The 25,785-nt window shown below is 34.3% G+C and overlaps 1 protein-coding gene across 2 annotated transcripts in view; it reads left to right on the top strand.

Annotated features, from left to right (window-relative positions):
• LOC145269242 (ras-like protein family member 12) overlaps window positions 1-4,721 on the top strand; it is a 357,352-nt gene extending 352,631 nt beyond the window's left edge. For both annotated transcript variants that reach the window (XM_080124867.1, XM_080124875.1), the window contains one exon: window positions 3,989-4,721. In XM_080124867.1, the coding sequence (XP_079980993.1) occupies window positions 3,989-4,307 (319 nt within the window). In that variant the 3' untranslated portion in view covers window positions 4,308-4,721. The remainder of the gene's footprint in view (window positions 1-3,988) is intronic.
• The last annotated feature ends 21,064 nt before the right edge of the window (window positions 4,722-25,785 follow it).

Here is a 25,785-nt window from a genome sequence, read left to right as displayed (position 1 = left end):
AAAAGCTGCATGCTTTTCTTAGTCATGAGTCTCTCTCTCTCTCTCTCTCTCTCTCTCTCTCTCTCTCTCTCTCTTTCCTCTCATATACACACATGCACAAAATTAACAAATAATAAAATCAAACAGGTATGTATTAAAAATAAGTAGAATTGCCAATTGGACTTAGGGTTAGTGTTGAGGTTGAAGTAGGGTATGTTTTGTAAGAAAAAAATAATAAAATCAAACTGTCTATCGCAAGAAATCTGCAAAAAATCAGGCAACATATAAATACAGTGGATAGACTTGCTCTGTAACCGTTTGGGAAATCAGCCATAACTAGTCAATAAAATTTTGCAGCCATTTTAGGAGCTAAGTTTTTTTTTTAACTAATCATTTATTCATTTCCGTGTGTTGATCGTCTAATGCTGAAAGATCGAGAGAGAGAAAGAGATGGGATGCTTATATTATAAGTGAATATATTAATCATTATATCTTCTAAGAAGCAGCTCATGTCAATTCAAGTTTCCATACAAGATTTCTAGAAGATAAGCTGATAAAATCTATCTCTTGTTTCTAAACCATGAAAAAGAGTAGTCATCATGTTTGAGACATCCCTCGCTCTATAACTATGAGGGATAGATTGAGGTAACTTACAGATATTGGAGTAAATCTCATTCCCTGTGTCCTTCTTTTAATGTCTGCAAGCAGTCCATGATCGTTGGGGAGCGGATTAAGAAAATATGGTTAAAGTGTGGAAACAATTCGAAGTGCAATTTATGTAGTTTCTCATCAACTTGTGACACACGGCATTGTCATCGCTAAGATCGCCTTTTTTTTCACTGTTTTTTTTCGGGGGGGGGGCGATTTCTTCCTTCAAACACACCAATAATGTTATATAATATTTACTATTAATGATTCTTCCTTTCCCAAGGTAATCGATAAAGAAAATAACTAGCGCATCCCAAAGTATGTAGACCAAAACCTTGCCTGCTGATGTTTTTGTTTTTAGTTGCTTTAGACGGCTTTTGCCTGCTGTTGTCCACTTAGCTGATTGCCGATTTGACTCCAGATTGAATTGGTGTATCCACATTTCATCCTTATTACTTTTATTAGTCATCAAAATAAACAGTCTAAGCTTAAATTATACTTACTTTTCTGGCTGGGGTCAATGCGCATTTAGTGATCTTGCCAGACTAGAGACAATGTTTTAGTTTATAATAATATTCCTTTTATAAAAACAATACAACACAATTCTCTCTTAATATTCTTCAGCATTCAACTGACGATCTATTTATCACATTAAATCTTAACCTTAAGTGTTTCGACTTTGATAAGTAGTGACTCATTTGTGTATATATATATATATATATATATATATATATATATATATATATATATATATATGTGTATATATATACATATATATATATATATATATATATATATATATATATATATATATTTCGTCATTTAATGATCAAAGTTGACGATTTTATAATGTAAATTGAATAAACATGCGTCATTCACTGCTGTATGTTTCTCTCTCTCTCTCTCTCTCTCTCTCTCTCTCTCTCTCTCTCTCTCTCTCTCTCTCTCTTACCACACATGCACACACACACATGCACACACACACACACAATAATAAACAAATAATAAAATCAAAGTTTCAAAATTATTAATACTGCCACCCGGATGTAGGGTTAGAGGTGGGATTAAGATATGGTATGTTTTGTCGGAAACATAGTAAAATGAAACAGCGTTTATTGCAAAGAAATCCACAAAAAATTAGACAACAAATTGATACAGTAGATTAATTTGCTCTGTAACCGCTTTGGGAAATCAGATATAACTAGTTCATAAAATTTCACGGCTATATTAGGTTCTAAACGTTTTAAAGCTAATCGCTTATTCATCGCAATATGTTAGTTGTTTAATGCTGAAAATCTTGGAGAAAGAGAAAAAGAGAGAAGTGAGATGTTAATGTTATAAGCGTATATATTAATCTATATTATATTGATCTTTGTCTGTCCGTTCCACTTTTTCCCAGAAACTACAGAACCGATCTGGCTGAAATTTTGTATGGAACTTTGTTATGATAAGGTGCATTATAAGTATTATGGTATCTGTTCGATATGCAGTTAGGGATTGCAACTTAATGCAAAAATTAGCATGAATTTAAACATATTCAGCCATTAATTTGGTATAAAGCAATCATTCTAAGTCAATGGTCCATAACTTTTGCCCGTCTTTTTTACAAGCTAAAAAGTCGAATTAATAAACTGAAAATGAAGATTGTCTATTTATTGTTCCCTTCACTGTCGTATTTAGTTGGTGGTTATTCATATCTTTCCTTTCTTCTAAGAAAAAACAAAAAATAAAGAAAAATCTCTATGATGTACATACCTGTGACAGAAAGAAAATAGCGTATTCCAAAAATCACGCAAATGGATCATGTAGTTTTATTTTTATCTATATAAAATTTTTCTGTCTTTAGTTAGTTTGTACGTTACACTTTGAAAAAGGCCAAATACAAATTTTTAAGGCCAAACTGCTTCAAATAAGTCTAAATTCACGAAATTCGGCATTTAAAAGGCCAATCTAGCAACCCTGAACAAGAACATGAGAGTGACCTCCCTTTGATGTACTCTCATTTTCGAATATCATTACAATAATATAAGATTACTGTTGTAATGGTGTGAGCACCAAACTCGTAATAATTTCGATGTGCCGTGGTTCTTCACCAAAGAAAGAACCCAGCGAAATGTTATGTAAAAAAGGAACATTCAAAAGAAACAGGTCAAAAAAAAAAGAACATTGTCTGCCAAGAGGTGCTGGACTGAAGAAGTAAATTAAAGATTGTCTCTTACAATGTAATTTTATTATTTGTATTGAACTGTGTAGCATAATATTTATTTCTGAGTATTTACTGGTACTTAATAATTTATCTCAATTGGGTCAGTTCTATATTTAAAATACAATGCATAATATTTTCATCGAAATGTTAATAAACTCATATTTGCTGTGTGTTATTGGTTTTTCTCTCTCAAAAAAACTAACTTTTTGTGCAATACAGAACAATATCAGTTTGATAAAAACATATTTGCTGATTGAATATATTTTTCATTTCATGGAATTTTTACAAGTCCTGCTCTTCTCCAAAATAATTTTTAAGTGGTTAATGCAAACTCGTAGTCATTACGATGATGTACAAGGCTGATTCTAAACTCTATTTTAGAAGAGCTATTTTAAGGGAAAATTAATCAGTGATTTTTAAGGTGAAGTTAACGAAAATGGTGTTATAAAATTAATAAGGTTAGTATTTATCCATATTCAGCCATCAATTTGGCATAAAGCACTCATTCTAAATCAGAGGATTATAACTTTTGCCCGTTTTTAACACGTTAAAAAGTCTCATCTATATAAATGAAACAATAAATGTATGTATGTGTGTGCAAACATTTAACCGATAAACTCTTAAGCTACTGATCATATGACACTGAAATTAACAGGAAATAGTTATCATACACCAAGGATGGTTTATAACGAGTAAAATCTTTGTTTGGATGGATGAATAATGCATACAGAAATATGTCGGCAAGTTGAAATGCAAAATGTTTATTTCAACATATTTTTATTACTTTTGCGCAAGCAAATTCATTCATAGCTTGAAGTGGTTTAATTCTAAATCTTCCGTATCTATCTGTCGACAGCTCAAATGATAGAGAATGCAGCTGGAGCACTAAATGTTTTGGTTTCGATTCTAACCGATGGCACTCAAGTCATATTTTTTTTACTTTTGATATCAATACTATATATTAGGTACAATATAATATTCAATAGAGTATTGGCTCTTTAATAATAAACAGGAAATCTGCATGAATTAAAATATATTTAAGCATATTTTACGACTAGGTGGCACCCCCACTAGTCTGTTTTATAAATGTACAGAATCCTTTTTCTTGTATTGATCATTTTTATCAGTTGTGCTTTTATTTTGTGTTCTTCACAGGCAAGTCAGCAAAGCAGAAGGCACCAAACTCGCAAGTGACTACATGTGTTTATTCTACGAGGCCACAGCAGCAGAGGAGTATGAGTACGTCGAAGAAGTATTTCACGGGCTCATCTTATATCTCCTCCAGTACAAGAATTGCTACCTGCCACATTTGTACATCTCGGAGGAAAAACCACCAACAGGTCAAATGCCAGTTCGACCAAAGTCCCCGAAGGGCACATCGGAACGCAAAGACGAAAAAGACTCGAAGGGAATTCCAAAAAAGAACACATCAAGTTTTAAATTATTCAATAAAAGTTTCAAGATTTTTAACTGACAAACAAATGAAAAGAGAAGAAAAAGAAAATTCTCTGATCTTTTATGAGGAAAATTTAAGGAGAGGAGGAAAAAAAATTAAAAGAGGGATGTCTGACAGAGAGATAAAAAAAAATTATTTTATTTTCGTTTTTTTTTTTTTCAAGTTATTGACATGAACCGTGAGAATGAGCTCATTATGAATGATAGAACTGCACTTAAGTAAGCGCAGTGTTAAACTGTATTTTATTTTTATTTAAAGTAGGTTGTTTATGTTGTACATAAAATAGCTTATAAAATCTGTTTTCATTTATAATGTGTATTTTTGTAATATTTTAGTGTTATTTGTGCCTTAAACGGAGGAGTTATTTATGATGGATATTTTATTGAAGAAAAAGAACAGTAAAAAAAAAAATAAACTAAGAAATGAAAATTATTTTATTTTTATTTTTTAATAATTATTTTTCTTAAATGTGATTTGCTTTCTTTCTGTTGTTCTTTCATATTTATTTAATAGAGGATGTTCCAAATTGGAGTGCTGCAAATATTAGTCCATTCATATTTCAATGTTATAGTATTATACAAAACTTTTAGAGAAAAAAAGCAGAGAGCTTTGCTGTATTCTGAACAAGCAATGAGCAAGAGGTTTTCACGTGGGTCAGTTTAAGCAGAGGCTATTTGGTAGGTGCAGCTTGTTGTGTTGATTCTGACTATGGCAAGTTATCGGACTTTGTCCACTAAATGTAAAAATGAGAATATTTTCTAAAATAATTAACCACTTCACACACAATTCTATAAGGTGGCTTCTTTTTAGAGGCGGCAAACTTTAAATTAAAATAAATCACAGAAGAATATTTTTATCATACAAATATGTAGTTTATTCCAAAGATTACTTTTTGGCATTTATAAGTCAAATACAATTTCGGGCGTATAGCCTGCACAGCTCACGCATATACGGTGTAATCTAGGTCCAATTTTCACAAACTCTACACATTAAATTAGGCTGTATTTCGGCAATAACACGTCGAATGTTGTTTTCCAAGAAATCTATTATGTCTGGTTTATCAGCGTAGGAATTTAGATATCTCCAAAGAAAATAATCTAATGGGATTGTGTTGCATGAATGAGTGGCCAGTTGATGGGTCTATTTTGTGAAATTATTAATTCATTAAATGTTTTTCTCAGTAAATAGATCGTATAGTGCGCTGTGTGGCATTAGGCTCCATCCTGCTGAAACCACAGGATGAATTGTCAAACCAAGCTGAACTCAAAATAACAAGTAGTTGCCTAATCTGCAATTAAAGAAAATAGAGTTATCAATTTGAATTTTTCACTTCTAGAAAAACATTTTGTCACTTCTAGAAAAACATATATATATATAACAAATGACAAAAGTCTATATTCCAAATTTCGTGATGTTGACCATCTTACAATTTATTCCTTTAATTACATTGACATTCAAAATTCTTGACAGCAACTGTTTCGTAGGGCAAAATCATTTATTTATTATATCAATCAATAAATCTATTCTTCCCTTAACTCCTCAGCAGTAATAGCAACTATCAATCCATTAAAATAAAATAAAATTTATTTGGACATGACTACAAAATGCGAAAATTGGAAGAAAACTGCAATTAGCTTTTATTTTATCTTTTATTACGCCATTTTGAATTTTCAAGTAAAGTCACTAAAATTTAAATTTCCGTTTTCATAAGTTATATTAATTTATATATACAATACTAAAAAGTATGTTATTTCATTAATTTATTATTTATAATTAATACGTATATATTTACTTAGATGAAACTAATTACAAAATGTATGTATTTTATTTCCGCTTATACCAATTATTGATTTTATCTAAATTATATATCCATATATAATTCCTTTTTGTTACTATTTTAATTAAATTTATTATTGCATAAATTATAACTCTTTTATTGTCATTTAATTATTTTTCATTAATCTTATTTAATTTTAATATAAAATTTCCCTTTGTAATACTTTATCATCATTTGTTTAATAACATTAAAGGTCGATAATTTACTTTCATATTTAAATGAGTTATTTCCCTTTATCAACCCCAGTTATATCAAACGATTTTTTACTTATATTGATAAATAATATATTTATCTAGTTTTATTGTTATTTTATTATATACTAGCAGGACCACCCGGCGTTGCTCGGGAACATATAAAATAATGAGAAAATTGAAGTTGATTTTTAACATACCTGTTATTCTTAGTATAGAGAATTTTTTGATGTCTGTGTATGATTAGCTATCTTAAGCAAAATAATATTTTACCTACCCTAAGACGAGTTTTACACAACATAAGTATGAAATAATTGTACCTTCTCTAGGATAGGAAATTTACAGCACATACATGAAATAATTTTTCCTTTCCTAGGACGGGTAATGTATAACACATATTTAAAATAATTTTACCTACCCTCAGACGGGTAATGTAATACATATATGAATCCCTGGAGACCTCCAGAGCACTTTTAAAGGCAAAATAATCATGCTTTTTTCTACTCACCACCACCGTCACAGTGACGTCATCTCCGGATCATAGCATTGAAAATTCAGAAAAATATGGATCACCCTCATCAGAAACTAGCCCAGTCGACCTTCACACAACACCAACAATATATATGAAATAAAGTAATTTTGAGATCGTAGACTGCTTTAATTATTTCCGGGATTGACTCTATATCATCCTCCTACTGTTACAAATTTACATGAAATAATGTAATTTTGAGATCGTAAACTGCTTCAGCTATTTCCAGGGTTGACTTCATATTTCACCCTCTCTCTTAAAAAAATATATATATGAAATAAAGTAATTTTGAAGTCGTAAACTGCGTCAGCCATTTCCAAGACTGACACCATATTCCCACCTTTCTTAAAAATTTCTTAAAAATAAAGTAATATGGAGATCGTAAACCGCCTCAGCCACTTCGGGGACAGACTCTATACTCCACCACCACCCCTCTCTTAAAAATATATGAAATAAAGTAATTTTGAGATCATAAACTACTTCAACCATTTCCAGGACTGACTTCATATTCCCTCTTCATAAAAATATTTATGAAACACAGTAATTTTGAGATGGTAAACTGCTTCAGCCATTTCGGGGATAGACTCTATATTCCCTCACACTCTTAAAAATATATATGAAATTAAGTAATTTTGACATCGTAAACTGATTGAGCCATATCCTGGATTGACTGCATACACCCACTCCTCTTTGAAAATCTACAATGAAGTAATTTTGAGATTGTAAAGTGCTACAGCTATTTCTGAGACCTACTCCACATCCCTCCTCTAATCTTTAAAATATATATGAAATAAAGTGATTTGGAGGTCCTAAACTGCTTCAGCCATTTTAAAGACTGACTTCATATTCTCCTTGTCATTCTTAAAAATATATATGAAACTAGCTGTACCCTGCCACGCATTGCTGTGGCTCAATTTTGGTGTAATGGAAAATTCTAATAAAAAGAGAAAATGCATGTTTATTATATTCTTAGTACAGCAATTCACTCCAAAAAGTTTTTTAAAAAAAGGCGAAAATGAAAAAAAAATGGTACTCTTGCAGAATTGGATCCTGATCCTCGGGATTACCGGCAATCATGGCTTGGGCTCGACCAACAATCAGTGGATAAAGCTGAACGTAGCAAAAATGTTGAAACGCTAAATGTTTTGTTTTTGCTTTTGTTTTCTGTATACAAAAATGTGATTAGTAATTAATATTTGAGTGATGGGGGGGGGGGTTACTATACACAGATTCGAAAAAGTTGTCCAAAAACAAATAAATGAAAGCAAAGGTAAGGTAAGTTACGTTTCTACCTAACTGGATAATTGTTTAGTGTTTTTATGTAATGTAAAATCGGCTCGAAAAACAGAAATGGTTGCAGACTCTGTTGAATAGGTTAAGTTTGGGAAAGTAAGTTGAAAACTAAAAACTATACAATACAGTGTCAAAAACCCACCGAATATATGTTACCATGACATAGATGAATTAGCTGTTGGACAAGAAAAGAGAAAAACATGTTGGAAGGAATTACAAAATGTAACCAAGAAGATCAGAGTTTGTTTCTCATCAATTCAAGTTGGGTAATCTGTCATAAAGATATGTTGCAAATGGAAACAACAGTATCGATACTAACATACAACAATAATTTTCAATGCTTAAGAATTTTTTTAATGTTGAGAACTATGACACAGTTTTCTGGTTACAAACACCATAGCTCTATTATAATATTAACAATAAATTTAAATGAATTCGAGAATCCATATCTGCAAATAAAAACACACTCAAACACACTCAATATGAATATTTAGAATTTTTTCTGATTTAAAATATGGTTTATGGCATTAAATTCGGTCAGAAGTATAAAAAAGGGAAAATTGATCATTAAAAAATCCTCTAAAAGACCCAAACTGAAACACACATACAAAAAAAAAATAAAAAACAAGTTTTTTTTTTTTCATAAATTTTGTTCCATGAAACAAACTCTGAAAACGGCTTTTCAGATTTGGCACACATGAGAAGCAGGTAAGTATTTACTGTGCAAAATGATATTTTTTATGAAAATCGCTCCAGACAAGATGTAAAGCCACTTGATGTAAGGAGCTAGCAAGAATGAATGATGACTAACACAAAGACAAAAGATACCTATTAACCTTACTTTTAAAAAGATTAAGACTATAAATAGAAAGAAAATAGTCAGCAGGAAGAGAGTTCCATAAATTGCAGTTCTTCAAAAGAAGCTACTAGCATAAGAAGGTATCAAGGTATGAGGTGAACAGATGGATAACACTAGACCAACGAACCTGACGAGCTGGAATGAATGCCATAATAGTATTTATAAAAAAAAATGTCTGAGATTAGCAACATACCATCTGTAAGGTACAGCTTGCAAAGAAGGAAGGGCCCATTCAAATTACATTTATGTTTCCGCAATTTATCAAGAATCTTCAAATGGGACAACGATTCACCAGCCCAAAAATGACAACAATACTTCATACATGGTTTGATAGTAGATTTGTAGAGATAGAGACTAGCCTCAGCTGAGATAAAACGTTTAGAGTGAGAGAGAGAACCAATTTTACGAGAAGCAGAAAGAGCAATAGATCTATCAGATTGACAAGAAAGTTCTTGTGGTTTTTACCTTTTAAATTCAGATGAACATATCTCGGCTCACACAAAATTTATTGATCGAAATAAGGACCACCAGAATCAACACACTTTTGCAAAACAAATATATATATATACCAATAACGTAAAAATTTTGCATTCTGGTGGCGATCAAGTTGCTGAAGGCGTTTTTGATATCGCTTAGGTTTTTCAAGCATTTCTTACACAGAAAGTTGTTGGGATGCTTGAAAAAATGGTAGTCAATAGGTAACAGGTCTGGAGAGTATGGCGGATGAGGATTAGTTTTGTAGTCTGATTTGTTCAATGTCAGGGCATTGTGTGGAGGAGAATTGGGCCTTTTCTATTGACTAACGCTGAGTATTGTTGTTGAAGTTTCTGATGCATTTTATCGATTTGTTGACAGTACTTCTCTTTTGTAATGGTTTCGCTTGCCTTCAAAAAACTCTAATGGATGGCACTAGTCACAGACTACCAGACAGTCAGCATGACCTTCCTTGAGTGCAACTCTGCCTTTGAGAAGTGTCATGGAGCTTTGTGAGTGTCTAACCACTGAGCTGAGCATCGCTAGTTGTTGAAAAGAACCTACTTTTCATCACAAGTCACAACCTGGTCAAGAAATGGGTCATTCTTGTTACGTAAAAAAAAGGGAAGATGACACTTCATAATGGCATTTCTTTTGGTTGTCATTTAATTTGTGAGGTACCCATTTATCAAGTTTTTTGCCTTTCCAATCTCTCTCAAATGGTTGGAAATCATTGTATATATTGCATCTAATTCAGAAGCAAGTTCTCAAACAGTTGTGCATGGATTAGCTTCGACTAAGGCTCTTAATTGATCATTGTCAACTTCTGATGACCAACCACTATGCTCATCATCTTCAAGACGCTTGTCGCCACCACGAAATTTCTTAAACCACTACTGTGCTGTGCATTCAGTAGTAGTTCCTGAGTCAAACTCTTTGTTGATATCCCGAGCTGTTTCAGCAGCTTTTCGCTCTAGCTTGAACTGAAATGAGAAAATTGTACGAATTTGCTTTTTTCCATCTTGTATTCAACGTTCTGAAAAGAAGACAATTGTTTGAAAACGATTGTAATTTACACGATCAGATAAAGCAGAAAACGTTCTTTAAAATGATATATAAAGTGAAGGTATTATAACGAAAACTTATTTGAAAATACATCATTTGAAATCAAAATTAAAAATTCCACAAGAACTTTCTTTTCAACCTAATAATATATGGACTCCGAGAACGATTTGATGAGAAATAAATTGAGGGCAGAGCCATCCATAAGAATCTCAGGATTGAAAGACAGAAGCTTAGACAAAGGATTAAGCGAAACAAGACATTTCTTACAATAAGCAAAAAAAATGGAAATCAAAATATGTTTCTTAGCTGATAACGATATTTTGTTTTATGGAAAAAATATCTTGAAAAGTTCACGTATTAGGATTTTGAAGGGTTTTAAAACAATTATTTAATCCATGTTGTACAAATAATTAAAGATATGATTGTTATATTTACAAAATCCTGTTTTATTTGTACTATTTGAATTCTTTAAATGACTACTCTCATCTTGAGTGTCATTTTCACAGTATTTTGGTTGATGTAAATTCCAACCTTCTTCAAGTGTACCTTATCGAACTCTGGAATCTTTCTGTTGAGCTCGGGAATCTGCATGGAATTCTAACTGGAACCCTTCATTTAGTTTTTATATTTTTTATTATTATTATTTAAACTTATTTATTTGTGAAAATACAAAATTGCGAATTACTTAGGACCCCTATCCCGTCATGGCTGATGGGATATGAGAACGTGCTATGTTGTGACACTTACGTCACCCGCGCATCGTCCAGTGGTGGAATGACCCCGGTTGTCGGTTCTGATGTTTCCTCGGCGATGATGTCAACGGCCGGTTTCCTGAAACAGACTTGTCATGCAAAACAATTGAAAGGACCAAGCCAACAAGCGTTTCCTTTTGTACAAACTTCCTTGTATTTCGACAACAGTACAATCGCAGCTAGCTGTTCAGTTAGGGACTGGCCACTTGTTAACTGCGAGGTTTTCTCTTCTCTCTCCGACAGAGAACTCAATTATCTACGTGACAGGGTCAATCGATGGGGGGAATCTTCGTTCGTCGGACCCAAGGAAGCAAAGCTCTCTCTCTAACTCTAACTCTGACTGTCAATCTCTCAAGGCTCGCTGCTTATATTGTGGGGGCGTGGACTGGGTCTCTTCCCGTTTCGGGTCGTTGGCCAATCAGAATTAAGGGATCACTGTCCATCAAATCTTCACCAGGCGGCCTATACCCAAAAAAGGAGCTGTCTTTCTTTCTCTGTTGGCATTCGGGTGTTCTCTAATGGAACTTGACAGGTCGTAAAAAGAGATGCCCAACTTAATTATTTTTGAGAGGACATAAGAACAGCTGAATCCGATTCCACAAAGGCCACGCGTCTTTTCAATAGGGTCACTTATCGCCCCGCTGTTTGTCGACTGTTTGCTTTGTACATCAGAATTTCATTGGTATCCTCGCCACCCACGGGCTGTCATGGCCAATTTAACGTCATCACGTTCTCCCACCATAAGCTATGATCTTATCTTTTTTCTCTGTCTTTCTTTCTCTTCCTTTCGTCGTTTACAGCTGCCTTTTTTTTCCTTTTCTTTTTCCACGGGTTCACCGCTACTCTTGGCCTTTTGGTCAGGATCAAAGTGCAGCATCTGTTCTTCGGATGCCGCACTTCCATTTCTTGTTCTCTTTCGGTGGAGGAGAAATCCTTCACGACTGGGACAATTCTTATTTTTGTACCCTTGAGCGTCTCTCAATGTCTTCTGTGAATTAAATAAAGGATTTTGTTCAAAATTCCGTGCAGATTCCTGAGTTCTACAAGATACATCTGAAGAACGTTGGAGGTTACATCGACGAAAACGTTGCGAAAATAACACTCAGGATGAGCAGAGATTTTTCAGACTACTATTTTCATCTTGAGTATTATTTACCTTATAGAACTCAGGAGTTTTTTTTTGTCAAACTCTGGGATTTTTTTTATTGAATTCAGGAATCTGCATGGAATTTCGAATGGAACCCTTTATTTAAACCACGGAGGTAACATGCTCTTGTTCCCTAGTTTAACAGAAAGATTTTTTAATTTGATAAGATACGCATGAAGAAGGTTGGAGGTTACATCGACCGAAACACTGTGAACACTCAAGATGAGAACAGTAGTCTGAATAATCCAAATAATATGAATAACCAATCCTCATCTCAAGAATTCATTAACGTAATATGCTGTTTTCTATTTTGGCTTATGATCTATAACGAATAATGTTATTTGATGTTAAGGTTTGTCCAGTTCAGCTTTTTATTTTATGTCTATGCATTAACTTAGTTGTAAAACTGAAATGAAATTACATACAAAATCGAAATGTAGGATCAGTATTCACTTGGAATTAAATTAACTATTTCTATTCACGCTCGTTGTTAATATTCAGTCAAGTAAAGAAACTTATAAGTTATAATCCTGAAGATTAAAAAAATCTGACCTGTTGTAGATTAATACTTCTACTAGTATGAAATAACAACAATTTCCTGAACATAGAATCATTTCAAAGCACAACTAAGTGTTAGGTTTTCTCTAAACGTAACACCTGCATGTCATCTGGTGTATCTCATAGATTATAATTGCATGGCAATAAGCCAGCCTTGCCTTAACACATGCACATAAGAGTGCGTTCATAGCACCTTCTATTTTTATAACAATTTCCAACAACAAAAGCAAAAGAGAAGTGTAAAAGAGCAACATCCGTAAAGTAAAGTCTTTCTACTAAACTATGGAACTAAAGGATGCAGGTGGAACAAAATTACTTCCTCAAAAATGATCCTTGAAAAATGCCACCTATGAAATTAGTAATAAACGTCATCATTTTCGGTAATCCAACCATATTTTGTACAAATAAACTTCAGGGTATACCCGACTTGTATTATTTGGATTATTCCTAATACTTTACTTATCTTGGATGTTATTCTCACAATCTTCCGGTTGATGTAAACTTTTTCAAATGTGTCTTGTAGAATTTGGAAATCTGCATGCATTTCACATGAAACTCTTTATTTAATCAGTAGAGATAGCTTGTGCTCATTGTATGGGCCATTATTTAGTAGAAATCTTAAATAATTCATAATTATATTTTAGTATTGTTTGTGTGCTAAGGATGGAACCCTGAAACATCAGAACACAGTCACTTAGAACTGATGATATAACTTAGCACTTTCTTCCATTGTGCCACGTTTTTTTTGCTGAAAATTCTAGTAGGGAATTTAGTAGCCTTAAATTTATTTGTCTTACATGTGTAGTCTTATTAATTATTACTAACATATATCTCGTAATCTTATTAAATACGGTGCGGTGTATAAGGATTATTTGATACTGGATATATATATATATATATATATATATATATATATATATATAAAAGAAAAATTCAATATAAGAGTATAATACTAAGAAGTAGTCAACCACCTCAGCAGAAATAACCTCCTTAATGACATGCAGTATGGTTTCCATTCTGCTAGATCTACAGCTGATGTGCTAACAGTTATATCCCATAGGATTAGTGAATCTCTCGACAAAGGCTTCCTTTCTAGGGCAATTGCTCTTGACGTGTCAAAGGCCTTCGATAAGGTTTGGCATAAGGGCCTACTTAACAAGATTTCCACCTACGGTATAACTGGAAATGTTTTCTTAATAATTAAATCATTTCTCTCTGATAGGTTCATAAGAGTAGTGGTTGATGGGCAGAAATCTGAGGCCCACAGTATTAATGCTGGAGTCCCCCAGGGGTCCATTCCTGATCTACATCAATGATCTCCCAAAACACATACTAAATTCATTCGTTGACATCTATGCTGATGACACGACCATCTATGGCAACACATCAAAGGCCGTAAATGACAAAGCTCTCTCTGATTCTCTCTCCTCTGATCTTAAGCGCGTCGTTCAGTGAGGGAATAGATGGCTGGTTACTTTTAATGCATCTAAAACCAAGCTCCTAACGTTACATCATCAACGCTCTGTTCCTCATCTAGCATCAATTGAAACGGATAGCTCTCGTCTTGGGGAGGCTTCATGTTTTGACAAGCTTCTGGGTTTGACCTTTACTTCTGATCTGAAATGGAACACGTATATAAAGTCTGTTGCCCGGACCGCTGGGAAAATGTTAGGATCCTTCTACCGCTTCAGCAGATATCTCACTACTGATGCAATTCTCTATCTCTATAAAAGCCAAGTACGTCCAAAGATGGAGTACTGTTGCCACATCTGGGCTGGAGCTTCAAAAAACAGCCTATCCTGCCTTGACAAAGTACAAAATAGACTTTGTGGCTTAGTGGGGGATGCTCTCTTCTTTTCCCTGCAACCTCTCTCCTACAGAAGAGACGTTGCGAGCCTGTCTTTGTTTTATCGTTATTTCCATGGCAAGTGCTCGTCCAAGCTCCAATCTCTGGTCCCCCCTCGCCAATCCTTCATGATAAACACCCGTCTAGCTAAAACCACTGTCAGTAATTTCCCCCACTCTTTATCTGTGCCTAAATCAAAATGTAGATTCCATGAACATTGCTTTTTTCTGAGAAGTGCACGCCTGTGGACTTCTCTTTTGTTTGCCTGTTTCCCACCTGACTACAACTTGGATGTCTTCAAGTCCAACATAAACAAATTCTTGATTAATCGCCCCCTTAAGTAAGATGCTGTTCTTCACGGAAATGGTGCCCGCATTATATATATATATACATATATATATATATATATATATATATATACATATATATATATACTAGCAGGACCCGTTAACCGGTGCTGCCCAGTGGTAGCATGCATTCCCCCCATCTGCGTAAAAATTTAAAACACGGCTACTGTTGTTTTTTTCGTTTGCCAACCCCCAATCCCCTCATGTTAAAAAATTCATAAGCAACAAGTTATGCTGGCATATGGTCGCGCTCTGCCATCATATGCATCCGAGATCAATATCTACTTTAAAATTTGGTCTTTATGCATTTTTTGTACCATGTTATTTGTAATAAGTGATTTCAGGTTAAATTCAACTTTCACGCTATTTTTTTATTCAATTATAAGGTGGAAGAATATTTACAGAAGACCCTTCCCTCCCATTTGTATTGTTCAGCGCTTTTAATTATAAATTATTATAAAATGAAGCACATTTACTTATTGTAAAACTTCATCTGGCATTATTTCTTTATTTGGTAAATATGAAGAATGGTTATACCCTCGAGAATCCTTTAAAATTACCACTTTTAAAGGTTTTCGGGGGTGCTGAAAACAAAAATAACATATAAAAATCCGTCAGACGAGTAATTTCCAAGATATGAATAAATGTTTGTTTCCAAAAAGTGAGCAATCACTTTTCTATAATAGTTTAAAGCGAAATGAGCATCCAATTTATGGCCACATTTTTTCGGGGGGGGGGGGGGGTCAATGTACAATGAACATAATTTAACGTAAAATGAGCACCGACTTTCTTTGTTTGGGTTTTGTGCATGTCAAATCGATTATAAATGCCTGGTAGCTCCCCATCACCCCGAAAAAAAAATTGGGGTGCTCAGTTTATGGTAAATTGTGTTCATTGTAAGCTGACTCCCCCCTCCAACAAAAGGTGGCTATAAAGTGTGTTCTCAATATATGTTAAATTATTATATACAAGTAATCTCTAACTTTTTTAAACTAACAGTATTTAAAATTTTTGCCAGAATTTTAAACGTTATTTTCATTTTCAGCACACTGGTCAGTGTAATCCTCAAGTTCGTAAGAAAAGAAAATACGGTCTAAGTAAATAAATATAGACAATGAAAACAGTATTAAATCATTTCTCTCTGATAGGTTCATAAGAGTAGTAGTTGATGGGCAAAAATCAGAAGCTCACAGTATAAATATGGAGTCCCTCAGGGGTCCATTCTGGGCCCAACTCTTTTCCTGATCTACATTAATAATCTTCCAAATCACATCCTTACATCATTCGTAGACATTTTTGCTGACGACACTACCATCTATGGTAGCACATCTAAGACAGTAAACGACCAAGTTCTCTCCGATTCTCTCTCCTCTGATCTTGAGCACGTTGTACAATGGGGAAAGGAGTGGCTGGTTACTTTTAATGCATCTAAAACTAAGCTTCTATCTTTACATCATCAACGTTCTGATCCCCATCTGGCATCAATTAAAATGAATGGCTCTCGTCTTGGGGAGGCCTCAAGTTTTGACAGGCTTCTGGGCTTGACCTTTACTCCTGATCTTAAATGGAATACGTACATCAAATCTGTTGCCAAGGCCGCTGGAAAAATGGTCGGATCCTTCTATCGATCCAGTAGATATCTCACTGCTGATGCAATTCTCTATCTATATAAGAGCCAGATACGTCCAAGGATGGAATACTGTTGCCACATATGGGCAAGAGCTGCTACAAAAGACTTGTCCTGCCTTGATAGGGTTCAAAATAGACCTCGTGGCCTGGTGGGAGACGTCCTTTTCTCTTTGCTGCAACCTCTATCTCACAGAAGAGATGTTGCGAGTTTGTCTTTGCTTTATCGTTATTTTCATGGAAAGTGTTCGACTGAGCTTCAATCTATGGTCACCCCTCGCCAAACTTTCACTTTTTAAAAACAAACAAACCCATTTATTCAAAACTGTCCCGCACAAAATAACTGCTGAATACCTATCGCCGTCACGTCAATCAAAAACACGCACCTGTTTTTTTTTTAAAACACTTTACTATTTTCCAACTGCGCGTCGTCAACGCTTCGGCTTTTTTTCACATACCCCGAAAAACACCCGGGCAACGCCGTGTACCTCTCGTACCATAAACTCGACTCTAATCACAGGCCCAGAGCCAGTGAACGTTTGGTCAATGTCGACTTCGTCATATCAGATGAGGGAGCGGGTTTTTAAAAACAAACAAACCGATTTATTGACCTCATTAAAAACTGTCCCGCACAGAATTCTAACTGCTGAATACCTATCGCCGTCACGTCAATCAAAAACGCGCACCTGTTTTATTTTTTCACACTTTACTATTTTCCAACTGCGCGTCGTAAAAGCTTTGTTTTTGTTTTTTTTTCGCGGGCACTTGTTTTTTTTCACACACACCTACAAACACCCGGGCAACGCCGGGTACCCCTCGCTAGTTATGCATAAAAATCAATTCGTGATGACGCGCCAATGTAAGGTCATCAAGCCATGGTGACAAATGCTCATTTAGAAATAAAATATAAGACTGTCTTGTCAGTTTGACACCTTCTGGCACTTAAAATGGTCCAATTAGTTCATCGCAGATTATTTCAGCCCAAAACATGACACCTTCACCTCCCTGTTGACGATGGAATTGATGAGGAGTAGGGAATCCAAGAGAGCTCGAAACTTTGGCCAACCCATATGGTCGATCAAGGGTTACCCTGGCCTCATCGGTGAAAAGAACATTTTCAAAGTTGATTTTCATTTCTGAACCCAAGCCAAACGTTTTTCCTGATGAGTTTGATTTAAAACAGGTTTTGCTATGGGCTTAATGCTTCTTGCAATTTCATTTAAGACATTGCAGTGTGTCTTTCTGGACAAGGAAGGTATGCCAACCTTGTCAAATATAGCAGCACTATTGCTGCCCGGCTGCTTGATAAATTGACAGCAAATTTTTCTACCATCATGTGAAAAACTGACTTTCTTGTGTTTTGGTTCTTCCTTGGTTTGATGTTTGGATTTTCAACAAAGAAAACAATGTTCTTTGATCTCTTCCAAGCTCCTTGGTTAGATCTACATGAGATAAACCTTCTTCAAGGCCTGCAACAAAACGTTCCTTTTCACTAACTGCCAATCAACCCTTTCTAGGCATTTTAGGAAACTGCAATGAAGTGACGCACACTTAAAATTACGAGAAAATAGAAACATTAGAATAATTTTCAAAATATTTGTTCACAAAAATCAGGGAAATAAGCCACGTTGTAATGCCATTCCAGTGTACAAAATTTCACTTCCCTGCATTACATAGCAATTTCAAAATTAAAAAAATATTGACCTGCAATAAAGAGGATATACAGGGTTTATATACATGGATATATTTATACTCATAGCCAAATTGAATATTGAAACGCTCATATCTTTGGTTTTATAGGACGAAATTACATGAAAATTTGCAGGCGTTTTGAAGCTTAATACTATTCCATGGTTCAAATTTTATGGCAATTGGTAAAAAAGAACCTATATTTTCAAACCAATAAAATACGCCCAAATTTGCCTACATTTGTGTATATAGTGTCCTTGCAGGCTAGCTTTAGTTTTGATGCTTTGGGATGAATTTTGCTAAGGGTTTTTTTTTTGTTTGGTTGTCTCCCCTGTGGCCTTATATAATTCTTTTTTACTATAATATTTAAATACCTACAGATACTAGTGTTTCATCCTTTTTTTTTTTTACATGAAGATCACCACTTATCAAGGCCCAGAAGCCACTCGGGGATAAGGGTATTTTGTGTACAGTAATTAATGTTGCAGTATTCATTAGTATTGGAGATTTGATAAAGTGTCATTACTTAAGGGGGCGGTTCATCAGTAATTTGTTTTTGTTGGACTTGAAGACATCCATGTTGAAGTCAAGAGGGAAACAGGCAAGCGGTAGAGAGACGAATGGTTGGCTTAGAAATCAGTTAGACTTTTAGAAGTGGGACAAAATAAATTACGTAAACGGGTATTTAGAGAGTTTTCAGATGTGATAAGACGAAAGAAAGATATATTTTTTTGACAATTGTTTTTTTTTTTTATGATGCCCATAAAATTTTTCCCAAGAAGAGTAACTTGGTAGTGAGATGATAAGCACAAGAAGTGCCCCTAATTCGAAAAATACAGATGGGAACCTGTGGTAATTAAGTGCTTAAAAAAAAGGTGTACGAGACCTTATGAAAAAAGGGCTATGACAGCCTGAAGCTTAATCACATATAGCTTAATGAGGTGAGAGAAAAGCAAAATATACCGTAGGTACGTAAGAAGATATAACCTTGCATTTATTTTTAGAGATGCATGAATGTGGGATATCTCTGCTGGGTCTTGGAGGCTCTGATGAGAGAAAAGAAAACTCACAAAAATTGGGCCATAGCTAGATTAGGCACAAATAAGAATCATGGCGCAAAGTAGGGAGTTAGTTAAGGGTGATATTCTCTAAATCCTCGTCAGAGTTCCAAGCAAGGAAATCCAAGTGAATCAGTGTGAAAAAAAAAGATATATCATAAACTTCAGAAGCCAACCACAAAGATTGAAGTAAATGAGCTTTGAGTATATCCCAAGAAGATAAGATAGTTCAAAAATGGAAACAAAGCCATACTTAATAGAAAAACTGGGCAGAGGATACGATCAGGGCACTTTTGGGACAAAAGGAGTCGTCAATTTCGAAAGAGGTAAAGTGAGACCTCTAGTTTACGGCATAAGAGTGGCTGGATAAAGCAGCTGACGTGGATCAGGGGAGGAATAGCATAAATGCCAATCTCTCGGTCTATCTATCTAGATATCGAATCTTCTCAAAGTGTATTTATATGTACTCTCTCTCTTTATATATACTTGTTAATGTCTCCATCCCATCTCTTACAATATGCACATCTCAACAATATGAACACTCAGAATGAATATATATACTAACTAGCATCTTTTCCAACAACATGAACACTCCTAAGACTCTTACTTTCTTCTCACAAAGAACAATACAAAATACAACACGTGAAAGAAAGAAGTTTTATTCATGGAATCTACGTTTTGATTTAGGCACAGATAAAGAGCGGGGAAAATTATTGACAGTGGTTTCAGCTCTAGACGGATGTTTATCATGAAAGATTGACGGGGGGGGGGGACCAGAGATTGGAGCTCAGACGAGCACTTGCCATGGAAATAATAACAAACAAAGATAAGCTCGCAACGTCTCTTCTGTGGGAGAGAGGCTGCAGGGAAGAGAAAAGGGCATCCTCCACTAAGCCACAAAGTCTATTTTGTACTCTGTCAAGGCAGGATAGGCTGTTTTTAGTAGCTCCTGCCCAGATGTGGCAGCAGTAATCCATCCTTGGACGTACTTGGCTTTTATATAGATAGAGAATTGCATCAGTAGTGAGATATCTTCTGGAGCGGTAGAAGGATCCTACCATTTTTTCAGCAACCTTGGCAACAGACTTGATGTTCATGTTCCATTTCAGATCAGGAGTAAAGGTCAAACCCAGAAGCTTGTCAAAACATGAAGCCTCCCCTAGACGAGAGTCATCCATTTCAGTTGATGCCAGATGGGGATCTGAGCGTTGATGATGTAAAGATAGAAGCTTAGTTTTAGATGCATTAAAAGTAACCAGCCACCTCTTCCCTCACTGTACCACGTACTCGAGATCAGAGGAGAGAGAATCAGAGAGAACTTTGTCGTTTATGGCCTTTGATGTGTTGCCGTAGATGGTCGTGTCATCAGCATAGATATCAACGAATTATTTAAGTATGTGTTTTGGGAGATCATTGATGTAGATCAGGAAGAGAGTTGGGCTCAGGATGGACACCTGAGAGACTCCAGCATTAATACTTTCGCGAATCTTCAATGCAGGGTATCACAATTAACACCGGTCGACAGATTCGAACTCGGCAACACAAGCAATCTCTGGCTCGATTAGCAAAGACTGTATCCAATCAGCTACCATTAACCACATGAAATAACATTGAATTTAAACATTTTAATTTTAAATGTTCTTTACGTCAGAACAGTGATCTAATCGTGATACGATGATCTATGCATAAAAGCTAAATTGACCGAGTTAATTCAACTGAAAGTGCTCAATGATAAGAAATGAGTTTCTTAAAGGGGCTGTCATAATTATTTTTTTACTATAATAATTAAATACCTTTCAGAAATTTTCAGTGCAGGGTGTCACAATTAACACCAGTCGACAGATTTGAATTCGGCAACACAAGGCATCTCTTGTTCAATTAGCAAAGAGCGTATCCATTATATTTATATCCAATATATATATATATATATATATATATATATATATATATATATATATAGGTATGACACTAATAAAGACAGAATTTTTTACCCCCATCACAAATAATAACAACTTGTAAAATAAATTGATTCATCGTAATTTATGCTGTATTCTCAGGTAGATTATAAAAAAATCATATATTTTTTTTACTCTCTATAAAAATAATGTATTTTCAAAATATTCCCCAAACAGCTAAAATGATAAAAATGTTATTTTTATATATTTTGACATAAACAATTAAAACAACGCGATTTTTTAAAATTCACTCAAAAAAATGAATAATTCATCAATTTCGCAACATTTTTTACAGACTTATTTAAAAGAAGCTGAACTTTATGTAAACTGATATAAAATAATGTTTTGTGATTTTGTGTTCATGTTCATCCCTAACAATGCATATCACCACTTGGACGTAAGGGGCTACTGTTTTGGACTATGCCTACAAAAGATTAACAAGATGTTGGTTTACATTAGATTTAAACTTCTGCATATTAGTACAGTCAGAGAAGCAGGTATCAGGAAGAGCATTCCAAAGTCTAGCTGTTTGAGGGAAGAAATTATTAGAGTAGAAAAATTTCTGGACCTCAACAGTGAAGGGGTGTGATTTTGCTGCAAAGCAGGTTTGTCAAGGATATATACGTCAAAGGAACAAGTTCATCAGAGCACATTTCATTAAAATACTTGTAAAACAGACACAGGGATGCAAAATTGCGACGATGGGACAGGGGTTGGAGCTTAGTTGACAAAGTGGGATCTATTAGACTGGAGACTCTTTTTTGGACCCTATACAAGAGGGAGAAACTATTGGTAGATGCACCAGCCCAGATGTGGCAACACTACTCCATGCATGGGCGAATAGTGGCTTTGTAGCGGTACAAGATACTGTGAGTAGCTTTCTAGCACGATAGAGGCAACCTACTTTCTTTGCAACAACCTTTGCAATGTACTCAATGTATTTGTTCCGATTCACATTTCCTGTGAATACTAAACCAAAGAGTTTAAAGGAAGAATTTTTAAATAGGGTGTCATTTGTCATGGATACTGGTGGTTGGAAAGGCTTCTTGTAATTGTTAAAGGAGAGCAGCTTAGTCTTATTAGCATTAAATGTTTCATTTACTATTCCACTATGGTCCTGCCATTATCTTAGGTTGTGTACATTCGTTCTTCCCTAGTGCATGTTATAAAGTGTTGTATCACCAGCAAATATATCCAAGGATCGACCTCTGAGGTACTCCCACATTAATGTTATGTTGTCTGGATATACGTCAATCAATGACAATTTGGATGGTCTTATTGTCTAAGAAAGATCTAATTATCTTTAGTATTAATCCAGTTATATCGTACAATTTAATTTTCATTAGCAGCCCTTTGAGCCAGGTTTTTTACATTCTCATATATTGACCCCCCCCCTTAGTTTTGTTACATATTAAAATATACTGGAATTATGAAATAAAATATATTTAATTTTGGAGTCACAATTATTGCCGATTTATATGATTTTTCTTGATTTTTTGAAAAAAAAAAAATTGAAAAATATATAAAAATTATTTAAGTTTCTTGAAGATTTTTTAATTATTTACATTTTAAAATTTTTGCCTGTGGAATTTCAAAAGATTTCCAGAATAATTTCTTATTTTTTTAATGGTTGAATTTTTCAGAGTCCATGAAAAAAACACTCTGGAAAATGCCTCTTAAACCAATTTTACTGTTAATAATTAAAAAATTTTTTTTTAAATCGATGCCGTTTTTTTCGGCAACGAGCATATAAAACATATATTTAGGAATCGAATGTAAATATAATTTTTTCTATGGTAGACCAATTTGTTCATCTTCACATCTCACCAGTAAAAATCATTGCATAACCTATATCATTTGTTTTTTCATCGTTAGAACAAAAATATAATTTCTAAACCAAGCAACTTAAGCAATTATGAGTTCAAAGTTAATTAAATTTCTTTGTGCACAGCTGATTTTACAATTTGTTAATATCAAATAAAAAAGTGACTTTTAGTTTACAATTCCATGCAAAAATTTTGAATTGAAAATAAATTTCTGATAAAGTTAAATTAAGGATTTAATTAAAATTTAAATAATGCTTAGTTTTAGGAATTAAAGATTAATATTTCCTCAAATAAAGAGGAATTTAATAGAATTAATTTAAATATTACTTCTTCTGGACTACAAATTACGATATTGAAAATTAATAAATTGTTATCAACAAGAAAATTGTCACTTAAAGCCGTACATAGATACCAGAAGATAATTGTTTTAGCTGTTGTCTACTCAATGAGACATTTTTTCTGGATGTACACATCTCTATGTCTTTTTCATTATATGTCAAGCCAAAAGTAAGACTTACTGTTTTATTTCACTTGACTAATAATAAAGGCCAACATATTTTTTTGGTGGTCAAGGTTTCTATAATTCAATAACTTGAGTGTTATTTCTTCCGACTGTCACACCAATAATTTCCTGGGTAAGGTTAACACTTTTGTCCAAACTTTCAAACTTCTGTACACGTAACGCACCTTTTCTCAACTTCCAACGTACTTCTGCTAATTCAACTTATTTCTTCGAAATCCAACTTCAAAATGAACGTCCCTCTAAAAAATCAACCCTCTTTTATCTCCTGCCAGGAGCATCTCATTTGCATATCGGGTGGTCACATTGCAGCGATAAGGCAGCCATTTTTGTTTCTTTCTTCTCCATTCATTTCATTCCACGACCGACCTGTTGAATTATGCATACGTGCTAATTAGGTAAGTCGCACGTTTCCCTACAGTTTCTAAGCTGCTTTAGACTAATTTTGGGGTGCTGCTTCCGAAAATTATATAAATTTTTTCTCATTAGCTTAAATTGTTGAGATATTTGCTATTTTATCCTTTCTTTTACCTTAAAATTAGGTGTTCTGCCTTCCTGCTTTAAACCCATTATCTCCCTTTATCTTACTCTTAACTAAAAAGTTACTTTCTTCCTAATTTCCTCTACCGGTTCGTCTTTACTTTTTGCAACCACTCGCGACCGTTTTGCAACCACTGGCGACACAACACACCTTTTTCTTCTTTATCCACTCCCATCCCTGGCATCAACGGTATGTTTTATTTATTTTTTTCTTCCGTACAATGTGTTTATTTACTTTGTCATGCAACATTACATTTCATGTTCCATTTCTTTATGAACTTATTCAATCTTTCGATTTCTTTAAATCCTTCATTTTCCTACCCTCGTTTGTTGTTGTTTTTACTTTCTCATACCTGTCATTTTTTGTCTTTCATTTTTTACTTTGTTTTCTTTAAATAAATATACCTGTGGATTATGTACTAGTCTTCAGAGTTGTTATTTTTTTTAGAATAGTTTATCTGAAGCGTAGGTGCATGCGACAACAGTACATTAGGCGTGTTTCTGTATACATTCTAGCTTCATAATTACAATTGTAGGTTGTTATTGTGATGTATGTTAATTGATTATGACATCACAAACCTTAAAGTAAAAGTCAAATTTGCTATACAATAGGGTATGTAATTGGTAAGAGTGGTAAGAAGTAAATAGGCTTACCGATTATGACATGTTTTTGTTGATTTCTGGGTCAAAGTAAGGTTTATTCTCTTAATATTAGGAATTCATTTAGAAGTCAGGAGATAATTAAGCTGCATTATTTTACTTTTGTTGTAGATTTTTGGAGCAAAAATTAAGCATGGTTACATCATCTCCTAAACGATGTTGTTTAAACAATCCAAATGTGCTTTACTATATTTGCGAGGAATATTCAGTTGCAATCCAACAGGAAAGGGATCAGTGAATTTGTGAAGTGTACTTATTTTGCTTACTTCAAAGCTGGATGAGATAAGGCATGGGCATCCCGTATCGTATGCAAGCAATGTGTTGAGCATCTCCAACAGTGGACAAACAAAAATAGAAAGTCACTCTGCTTTGGCATTCCAATGGTCTGGCGTGAACCGAAAAACCATTTTAGTGATTGCTATTTCTGTGCAGTCAAACTGAAGGGAATCAATAAAGTTCTGGGCATCATCTTCTTGTTAGGCCATGCTATCCCTCTCAGCAACTGCCAACCTCAACGCTTGTATGTACTATGGTTTTTTATTTGTCTTTATCTCTTCTGGCTGTGTTGTCTTGGTGATTGCCGAGGGTGCGAACACTGGTTTATAAAGAAATAAAATACTGATATGTTCAATTTTGGTGGCAGAAATAAAGTACAAAACGTCATAAACATATACTAATTTCAAAATCACACATCACAAAAACTATTAAAAGATACAGATTTGTA

The sequence above is a fragment of the Euprymna scolopes genome, chromosome 4, assembly GCF_053919585.1.
Source record: "Euprymna scolopes isolate OS-2025 chromosome 4, ASM5391958v1, whole genome shotgun sequence".
Lineage (NCBI taxonomy): Eukaryota > Metazoa > Mollusca > Cephalopoda > Sepiida > Sepiolidae > Euprymna > Euprymna scolopes.
Note: the sequence above shows the minus strand (reverse complement) of the source record. Positions and strands in the feature narration are given on the sequence as shown.